At 45.5% G+C, this 10,815-nt stretch overlaps 1 protein-coding gene and 1 long non-coding RNA gene across 2 annotated transcripts; one reads left to right on the top strand and one right to left on the bottom strand.

Annotated features, from left to right (window-relative positions):
• Window positions 1-206: 206 nt before the first annotated feature.
• On the top strand, window positions 207-791 carry LOC142072039 (interferon beta-like). Its single transcript, XM_075128256.1, has one exon. It carries the CDS (start codon window positions 216-218, stop codon window positions 789-791), a length of 576 nt encoding a protein of 191 aa, XP_074984357.1. The 5' UTR covers window positions 207-215.
• Window positions 792-1,350: 559 nt separating this feature from the next.
• On the bottom strand, window positions 1,351-2,727 carry LOC142072038 (uncharacterized). The gene is made up of 2 exons (XR_012668316.1): window positions 2,632-2,727; window positions 1,351-2,090 (listed from the first exon to the last, which is right to left on the bottom strand). It is a non-coding gene; the product is annotated as an uncharacterized LOC142072038 (long non-coding RNA).
• Window positions 2,728-10,815: the final 8,088 nt, after the last annotated feature.

Genomic DNA, 10,815 nt, shown 5'->3' with positions numbered 1-10,815 from the left:
AATCTAGAAAGCAGTGAATTATACAGAAAGAAAAAGACTGAAGCCTCCAGGAGGGAAAAACCTTTCAAAAAAACCAAAAAATGATGAAACAAAAATTTTGCAGCCAATTATTTAAAGTCAGAGACATGAAGGAAAAACACAGCAGTCTACATAAGACCCTCAACAAACTCCAGGCTCAAGGTTCCACACAAAGAAAAGAAGTGAAAGACATCGGCATGACCACCAGGTGTTTGCTGCACATTTGCCTCATACTGCTCTTCTCCACTGAAATCTCATCTTCGCTCTGTACCATGCTTCACTTCCAGCAGAACAAAGTGAACAAAGAGAGCCTGGAGCTTCTGGAGAAAGTGAGCGGAAATCTCCCCTCACAATGCATAAATGAAAGGGCAGCTTACAAACCCACCCAGGATGTCCTCCAACTCCCAGTGTCCCCGAAGGAGAATGCCAAGGTGGCAATTCAAGAGATCCTCCAAGAGATCTTCAACATCTTTAGCAAAAACCTCACTCAAAGTGCCTGGGATGCCACTTCCACAGTCAGGTTCCAAAATGGCCTTTACCAGCAAATTCAGCGGCTGGAGGCATGTTTGAGAGCACAGACAGAGAAGGGCTTAACCAACCCAGAAAGTCAGGACCTCCAGATCACCAGTCGGAGAGTGAAAAAATACTTTCAGGGGATAGATGCTTTCCTGAAAGAAAAGCAATACAGCCTGTGTGCCTGGGAGATCATTCGCGTGGAAATACCCAGATGTTTTGTACTGATTGACAAACTCACTCGAAGGCTGAGTAACTAAGGTACAGTACAAAACTTTTCCCTGGAGTAAATGAATTCACATTAAGGTAATTTATACAGCTGCACAGAGATAATGGATATTTTATAACTCTGCTTATATAGGGCCTGATCCTTCTTCTGTAGGATCAGTGGCCAAATCGCAACTGATTTCCATGGCAGCAGCTTTAGGCTCTTCCTGTCCTGTGCTGGAATTGGATTTTCAGTGACATGGATTTATTTTTTGGTGTTTCTACTATTATTTATTTTTGCACATCTTCATACTCTCTCACATATCAGTACTGTTGTGCAGTAGGGAATTGGCAGACCATGCAACAAAGTACACATATGTGGAATCCTTCGGCACCTCACCAGCACTTTGTGGTATGGGAGGGAAGGAAGTATCATTATCTGATGACCAAAGTACTCTGACTTCGACATACGTAGTGTGTTTCTACAATTATCAGCATGGCTATTTATTAATTTGTCCTCATGAGAACTATTTCTAGTATTCCAAGGTTTGAGAAGCTTCCTAGAGACATTTTAAAAAAATATGAACATACTAAAAGACTTGTGAGCTTACGTGTGGAAAAGATATTGTCATTTAATTTCTTGAGATCAATTCAGTGAAAATTATACTTTTTCCCTTTGTGTTGCAACTATTTCCGATTTCATTTCAGCTCCGGATGCTGCAACTACTGAGGTGAAGACAGACGGATGCAGTGGAATCCCTCCTCTCTGCACATTCTTCCCACAGTGACGTCTAACACTCCATAATGCTTGACGTATTACGCCGTACATTCACTCTCATGAAATTCCAACTGCACAAATTTCATTTTATGTGATAATATTCTGTTCATTTACTCAGTGTTTAAAATGCAAAATGAAGGATATTGATGCAAAAAAGTTACAAGACAATTAAGAATTATAAAAGAAAGGGTTGGACCTTAAACACTGTTGACATTGTGTGTTTGCACTATATTTCTATGGTTCATCTCTTATCTGTTCCAATCTCACCTCTGAACTGTAACATGCAGTATAACCACAGTATAACAGCATAACACATGTGAACTGGAACAGCTTCCAAACAAGCTCCCTGAGGCGGGAGTTCCATTCAGAGATTCCAACATAGACTCATCAGCCAGCTGGACATCTGGAGACAGGTTTGGTTGCAATGATGGAAAGCGGGACTCTTTTACAAGGAAGGAAGGATCTTCAGCTCACCAGGATGATGGTGAAGAGATACCAGTTCTTTCCTCTAGCAGACAAGCAGTTCAGCATCAGCGCTGGCAAGAGAATCCAAGTGGAATTACGCAGTTTTCAACTACAGGACAAAGTCACAAAGAAGTTTAGTTATTAAAAATACCAACCTTTTTCGAAGGACTAACTGAAATCAATGAACATTTTAGACATGATTTACAATGAGATGCAGTGGAATTTTAAAAGCTGTTGCGACTATTTATTCTATTTGTGCATTGTGGAAATAGTTTCAGATCATTTTATGATATTTGTAACAGGATATTTATATCAGTCGATTATTTATTGCTCTTATTTATATTTTATCGTAGATTAATTGGAATAAATTATTATCTTATACAAAATGGCAACAGAGTGGTAGTGATTTGGTTAAAAAAAAATCCAACCAAACACTCTATTATTGTTCAGCCTTAAAACCCCAAGTCCAGAAAGTACTTATGCACGTGACTTCTAGTATGTGACCCATCCTACTGGTGTTCATGCTTCCAGCTGGGAACATACTAAGATACAAGGATGAATCAGTGTGCAAGTTCACTGTACTTCCACAGGAAAAAAGGAGGTATAGAGTGATAATTAATCTTTCCATGATAACAAACCATGCACCACACCTGATCTCTGCCTCTTTTTCCTCTGCTACTTTTTCCTTGGTTATTTTCCCCGAGCAGATAACTTCTTGTTGTGGATGTTTGGTGGAGTAGATGTGCTGGAAGAGGCCAAACTACTGCTGGGAGCGGGTGCGGGGCAGGGGCGGGGAGGAGGCGGGGGAGAAGAGGGCACCAATCAAGACAGTATATACCTTCAAACACACACCAGTTAAGTTACCATTTAATTAGCTTGCCTATAACTCCATCAATCACGTTTGTGTGCCTTCACATACCACCTCCCCACAATACATTTACAAGCACCACCCCCGCCCATTAAGTGTGGGCTTCCATGAATGCTCATCATTTGTCTGTCCCACACACACATTCAGTTCCATCACTTTTGTGTGAGCACAGCACAGACAAAATTCATTCTTGAGTGCACACCACAAATAAAAGTCCATGTGAGTAATGAGAGTGGGAATAGGGCATTAGAATGAGGATTATCAAAGTTTCTCTGTCACCTCTAAAATGCAGCCCCCAGTTTGGGGGTGTCAAGGTTCCTTCCCAACTCTGAACTCTAGGGTACAGATGTGGGGACCTGCATGAAAGACCCCCTAAGCTTATTCTTACCAGTTTAGGTTAAAAACTTCCCCCCCAAAAAATATCCCCCCAAGCCCTACACCCGCTTTCCTGGGGAAGGCTTGATAAAAATCCTCACCAATTTACATAGGTGACCATAGACCCAAACCCTTGGATCTTAAGAACAAAGAAAAAGCAATCAGGATCTTAAAAGAAGAATTTTAATGAAAGGAACAGTAAAAGAATCACCTCTGTAAAATCAGGATGGTAAATACCTTACAGGGTCATCAGATTCAACAAACAGAGAATCCCTCTAGGCAAAACCTAAAGTTACAAAAATATACATTCCATTCAGCACAGCTTATTTACCAGCCATTTAAACAAAAGGAAATTGAATGCATTTCTAGCTAGATTGCTTCCTAACTTTTTACAGGAGTTCTGAAGAGCATTCCTGATCTGTTCCCGGCAAAAGCATCACACAGACAGACAGACAGACCCTTTGTTCCCCCCCACTCCAGCTTTGAAAGTAACTTATCTCCTCTTTGGTCATTTTGGTCAAGTGCCAGCAAGGTTATCCTAGCTTCTTAACCCTTTACAGGTGAAAGGGTTTTGCCTCTGGCCAGGAGGGATTTTATAGTTCTGTATACAGAAAGGTGGTTACCCTTCCCTTTATACTTATGACAGGGGGAATACATCAGTCAGTTACTATCCAGGAACAATACTGAATTCTTCGGAAAAAGTCTAACTGCCCCAAACCTATTGTGTGCCAGAGAGAAACCATTCCCATTCATGCCAGCAGACCTTGAATTAAAAAAGGGGCCATGCTGAGTGGAGAATTCAGTTGAGCTCTTTGACAATATCACCTGTATTATAAGGAGCAGCCAATCCCAGCTCGCATTTCTTAAAAGAGAGGAAAACTGTGTAAATATCCCCCACTGAAGTTCTCCCACATCCTTCCAATGGTGGGCAGGAAGGAGGAGGACCAGGTTGGACCCCAGCCTTCCTCATGGAAGTGGCTGTAATTCCATCTCCACACTCAGCAGAGTCTATGGTTTCTGCACTGATCAAAAAGGTCTCTCCAGACACAGATCTGCAGCATCTGTCTCAGCTCTGGTCCCATTAGATTCCCCGCCTCAGTCCTTTTCGTGCCAAAGAGTATTTTCAGAACTATGATCCACCTACACAAAACTTGGCGGAGAGGTGGACCCTCACTAGATCTGATGCCACCAGCAGGTTTATCACTATAAGAGCTGAGAAAGGAAAAGGAAAAAAAAATAGAAATCAGCTGTTGCCACCGGCTAAGTAAAAACCACGTGCAAAAACCTCGTAAGACACCAAAAATACAACCCTGTTCTTAAAAAGGGTAAATATTAAAAAAAAAAAGAGAGAGAGAGAGAGAAAGCTAATCACATCTTTCTAGACATTTCCTGATCTACGTAGATATCTGGGGGTTTCAAATTAGTAGTTTCTAGGTATGATACTGATGATATTTCATACCTGGCCCCAGGCTGCTGACAGCAGAGCTGCTGCCTTCTCGTACTCTCCAGCTGGGAGTACAGACAGACAGATAAAGGGAGAGTTTTTCCTCCATTTTAAGAAGTTCCAGCATGGTGAGCACTCACTTCCTTTCACTTATCCTTTGCAAAGAGACTTTTTACCCCTTTACAGGTAAAGCAAGAAGAGAACATCTGCTACGATGGATTTTACATCTAACTGGCTGTCCATAAAAGGGAGCTTCCTCCCACCTTCATTTAGCACAACAGCTTCACAAAACTTGCAGCCACCGGCCCCCCTCTGGCCTTGGGGCCACCGGTTAAGCCATAGACTCCTCCGCCTCCTGTAATCTAACATCTTGGAGATTCCAGCATGCCTGTCTCTCGCTCATCCCCCTTTGTTTTCCTGCACTCCAGTCAGTTACTGCAGGATTCTCTGTCCACGCGGTGCACTTTGATTCCAGTTGTCGCGGAGTCACTGTGTGATGCTCTGGAACTACTCCATACGAAGCCAGTCAGGACTCTGCGGGAGCATGCCTCCTCTCTTTGACCATAGTGTTTCCAGGGCAAGAAGCTTATACAGCTTCGACCTTCTTGGGTCTGACCTTTGAGCATTCAGCATCCCCTTTTCACACTGTGCGCTTCCTACAGTGAGTCCGCACAGGCGGGGTCCTGGGGAAGCGAAAGGGCCCTGTGCCCCAACTCCCTAGTCAGAGGTGACTCTTAGCCAGCGTTAACAGAAGGTTTAGTCGTCAACAGGAACACAGAGTAGAACGGAGCTTGCTATTACAGACATCGGTGACTTTCAGCCAAGTCCATCTTGGAAATCCTGAGCCAGACATTGTAGAGCTGTGCAAAAGGAGAGGGCTGCACGCTGGAATTGGAAAATTCACCAAGGCACAGCTGATTGCCCAGTTGGAAGAGAATGATCACGCTAAGTAGCCGGTTCCTGAGCCAGCTGGGGCCGCGAGAGAGGCTGGGAGCAGCCAGGCAGCCTCTGGGGTCATCCCAGCCACCGACCCAACCGGGGATGCGGGAGGGGCTGAAAGCAGCCAGGCAGCCCCAGGATCCACTTACCTGACCAGAAGGAGATCTTCCCGACCGAGTTCCCAGTTGGTGGAGCTGAGACGGTTGGAGTTGGAAATGGGACTGAAACTGCCTCCGTTTAAGGAAGGGGATGATACAGATGCCTTCCTCACTGCCTTTGAGAAGCCCTGCAGTGTGCACCAGGTTGGCTTGCAGACGGGCTTCGGCATCTGGCCCCCTTACTGGGTCCCAAAGCCATAGAGATGTTCAGCCAGATAGATGAGGTGGAAGCAGGGGACAATGAACTGTTCAAACAAGCCCTGCTGCGCACATTTGAGCTGACCCCGAGGCATACAGGAAAAGGTTCCGGAGTGTGCAGAAGACCCAGGGGATGACCTATCTGAAACTGGTCACGCTGATGGGGAAATACACCCACCAATCGGTAAATGGGGCCAGGGTCCAGACCAAGGAGGATGTGATTGAACTAATGGGGCTGGAGCGACGATATGAACTCTGTCCCCCTGATCTGAGGATGTGGTTCATGGACAAGAGGCTGAAGGACCTGCGCCATGCAGGGTAGCTGCCTGATGAGTTTGTAGACAGCAGGTTGGGATATGGAATGAAATCCCAGGGGGACAGGCCCACCAAGAGGATCAGCTGGACCTGAGGTGTAATTACTGTGGGCAGCGGGGCCCACAGATGGGCCCGGTGCCAACAGCTCAGGGACAGGATGAGCAAACTGAGCCCTCAAAGGGTTAACTGGGTGGGAGCCCAGCCGGAGGAGGGTCCCCCAGAAGTACCGCCGCAGGCTACTGTACCTGGCCCATGATGTCCCTCTCTCGGGACACCAGGGAATCCAGTGCAGCAAGCAGAGGCTGCTACAGTACTTTTACTGGCCCAGGATCTTTGATACCATCCACAAGTACTGCAGGTCCTGCGACCCCTGCCAGAGGGTGGGGAAGGCCCGGGACAAAAGGAAAGCAGCTTTGTGGCCCCTGCCCATCATAGAGGAGCCTCTCCAGAATGTGACCCTGGACATAGTGGGACCCCTCAGCAAAGCAACTCGGACAGGGAAAAAATACATCCTGATGGTGGTAGATTTCACTACTCCCTGTCCAGAGGCGGTGGCCTTGTCCTCTATCCAGGCAGACACTGTGGCAGATGCACTGCTGACTGTTTTCGGCAGAGTGGGGTTCCCCAAGGAGGTCCTTACAGACTAGGGCTCCAATTTCATGTCAACTCTGCTCCGGTGCTTGTGGGAGAGGCGTGGGATCTGACACACCTGGGCCTCAGCGTATCACCCTCGGTCCAACGGGCTGGTGAAGAGGTTCAATGAGACCCTAAAGATGATTCTGAAAACTGTTATGAACCAGCACCCACAGGACTGAGACAAGCATTTACCCCACCTGCTGTTCGCATACCGGCAAGTGCCCCAGGAATCAACTGGATTCTCTCCTTTCCAGTTCCTTTGTGGGTGGAGAGTGAGGGGACCCCTGGACTTGATGAAGGACGAATGGGAGGGAAAGGCCTCCCCAGATGGAAAAAATCAGCGGTGGAGTACGTACTGACTTTCCCAGAAAAGCTTGCTGAGCTCACGGACTTGACCAGGGAGAATTTAGCCAACGGAAGCAAAAAGACTGGTACAACCGCTCAGCGTGTGCCTGCTCCTATGCTACCGGGGACCAGGTGACGGTTCCCATTCCCTTGACAATGGACAAACTACAGGATGCCTGGGATGGGCCCTTGAAGGTCATCAGGCAGCTGAATGAGGTAAACTATGTAGTGAAACCCTTGCGGCCAGAGTCGGGCGCCGGCACAACAAGAGTCCATGAAAAGGTTACATTTCTTCTGGGACAATTAGATCCTCAAAAGCTGAACACATCTTTAATGAAACGTATTCAACACAAGAATGGCCATACTGGGTCAGACCAAAGGTCCATCTAGCCCAGTACCCTGTCTTCCAACAGTGGCCAATGCCAGGTGCTTCAGAGGGAATGGAGAGAACAGGTAATCATCACGTGATCCAACCCATCGCCCATTCCGAACTTCGGGCAAACAGAAGCAACCGACAATGTCCCTCTTCCCACCAGATTTTTCAATTTAAAGCGGATTCACCCAGTCCCTTAACTGTTGTCATAAAGACACACGTACATATGCTGGACATGGACATTAGAGAAGCAATCTGCGACAAATAAGTGGAACAAGTTTTACATTTCTACCTTTCTTGTATGACTCTCAGGGCCAAATGTTTAACAGACCTCCTGAAAGGCTTCCTCAACATTTGTAGGCAGATTTATTTGCAAGGCAAATTGGTCAGTTACATGTAGTTTCTGGATTTGCATAAGACTTGGTGCAAATGCCGAGGTTTGGCTCTAAAAGATCTGTTAGCTAGCACTCAAACAGGAAACTAAAACCTACTTCTAAAGCAGATAGCTAATTTATTTACTGGCTTTGAAAGATTGCCGCCACCTTTTCGATAGTCCTTCGTAAGTTCTTGTTCGTAAGTCCTTCCCAGAAGGTCACTAACAATAATATCCACTTTTATAAATAAAATATTTGCACACCAAGAAGGGACACCATCAAGGTGAGTTCTCCTAACTCCCTACAACAAGTTACCACGTCTATGTTAAATTGAGGGGAAAACAATCAGTAAAGAAACAGATTTTCGTTTTGTGCCTTTTCTAGTTTGGAGTTTATTTATTGTTCCAAGGCAGCACAATCTATGGAGAATTAAAAAACAACAACAACAACAACAAACAAAAAACCCCGACACATTTGGGCTAGGCCAGGAGCTAAGTAAATTCAAATCTTAGCAGCACAATTATTTATACGACTTACCAGCAATACTTACTCACCCAAAAAAGAAGTTTCAAGGAGGCAATCTTTGATTTCATTTTGTATGAAATTTCTTCCAAAGGACTTATGGAACATGGAAGCAAAGATTTCAAAAGTAAGTGCAACCTGGGGTGGGGAACCTCGCTGGGCTCAGCTACCCTTGCGCACCACTTCCTTGGGGCTCGTAGGGGAATCCAGTCTCAACCTCAATTCTGGGTTACAGCCTAAGGCCATGTACTGTACAGCTATGTCAAATCCTCTACCCATATTGCAGTTTTCCCTGCGCCATTTCCTTCCTCACCTCTTTACTTCCCTTCTAGGTCTTCCAATCTGTTCCTTGGTTATTCTGGGTGCCTCCCTGCTCACTCAAGACCCTGCAGGCACCTTCTGGGTGCCTCCCTGCTCACTCAAGACCCTGCAGGCACCTTCTGACTCCCAGCATTTTCTTTCCTCCAACCCTTCCTTAGCTGGGCCCACTCAGCAGTTAAACCTGGAATCACCTAATTTCTCTCAGGTGGGGCCCATTCTGGTATCAGGGCTGGCTTAGTCAGGGGCTCTCTATTAGTATCATCTCAGATACTCAGAAAGAAGCTTTTAATCTACTTAAGAGCCATTTGGTGTTATCCATCATCTATGACTTTAGGTCTTCCTGTGGGAAAGCCAACCACAGGTGGACAAAAGGAAGAAAAACACCACCAATACATCCCCACTTAAGCTCCCCCTTTTCATTCCACTAGCAGGCAGGAGGAAATGAAAGCTGGGGAAACTGATGACACGATGGCTTCTGCACAGAACACAAAATCTTTCCAAACAGTGCACCTGAGTGTCTGCATCACTTCTAGGGCTTTGTTAGATCTCCCTTCCAGTCCCTATCAGCGTGGTTCCATTACAGTCACCCTGTCAGGGCTGCCCCAAGCTGGAACAATGGCTGCTGGGGGTGTGAAACTTCAATAAGAGCGACCAAAAGCATGGTCTCATTCATATCCTGGGTTTGCAGTTTTGCTCATTTGCTTTCAGTACCCTGCAACGTCTTCCCCTGGGATTTCACCCTGCTGTGGAATACAGATGCCCAACACCCCTGGAAAGTCATGGGAGAATAGAGAGCAGAGCCCATTACAACCTGCGGGCTGCGGTAAGTCTGCTTTCTCTGCTTTGCAGGGTGTCACTCTCACACACACAGAAAGGAAGAAAGAAAGAAAGAAAGAAAGAAAGAAAGAAAGAAAGAAAGAAAGAAAGAAAGAAAAAGGAAATGTGGTAAAAGAACTAGAAAAAAGCAAGAAAAATTCTGAAACCTTCAAGAAGGAAAATCTTGTAAACAGAAAATGATCAAAGAAACATTCTCCAACCAATAATTAAATTCAGAGACAAAAAGGAAAGACACAGCAGTCTACGTAGGACCCTCAACGAACTCCAGGCTCAAGGTTCCACACAAAGCAAACAAGCGAAAAGACATCATCATGACCACCAGGTTTTTGCTGCACTTTTGCCTCATACTGTGAGTGAACAAAGAGAGCTTAGAGCTTCTGCAGAAAAGGAGCAGAAATTTCCCCTCACAATGCACAAATGAAAGGGCAACTTTCAAGCCCACCCAGGATATTGTCCAACTTTCAGTGGCCCAGAAGGAGAATGCCAAGGTGGTAATTCAAGAGATCCTCCAAGAGATCTTCAACATCTTTAGCAAAAACCTCACCCAAAGTGCCTGGGATGCCACTTCCATAGTCAGGTTCCAAAATGGCCTTTACCAGCAAATTCAGCGGCTGGAGGCATGTTTGAGAGCACAGATGGAGAAGGAATTAACCAACCTGGAAAGTCAGAACCTCCAGATCACCAGTCGGAGTGTGAAACAATACTTTCAGGGGATAGATGCTTTCCTGAAAGAAAAGCAATACAGCCTGTGTGCCTGGGAGATCATTCGCATGGAAATACCCAGATGTTTTGTACTGATTGACAAACTCACTCGACGGCTGAGTAACTAAGGTACAGTACAAATCCTTTCCTTGGAGTAAATGAATTAAACATTAGTGTCAATTATACAGTTGAACAGAGATGGCGGATATCTTATAACTCTGCTTATATAGGGCCTGATCCTTCTTCTACAGGGTCAATGGCCAAATCGCAACTGATTTCCTTGGCAGCAGCTTCAGGCTCTTCCTGTCCTGTACTGGAAATGGATTTGCAATTACATGGATTTATTTTTCTGTAAAAAGAAAAGGGGTACTTGTGGCACCTTAGAGACTAACCAATTTATTTGAGCATAAGGTTTCGTGAGCTACAG

The sequence above is a fragment of the Caretta caretta genome, chromosome 5 (genome assembly GCF_965140235.1).
Source record: "Caretta caretta isolate rCarCar2 chromosome 5, rCarCar1.hap1, whole genome shotgun sequence".
In the NCBI taxonomy this organism is placed as follows: domain Eukaryota; kingdom Metazoa; phylum Chordata; order Testudines; family Cheloniidae; genus Caretta; species Caretta caretta.
This window is presented reverse-complemented; position numbering and strand designations above follow the sequence as displayed.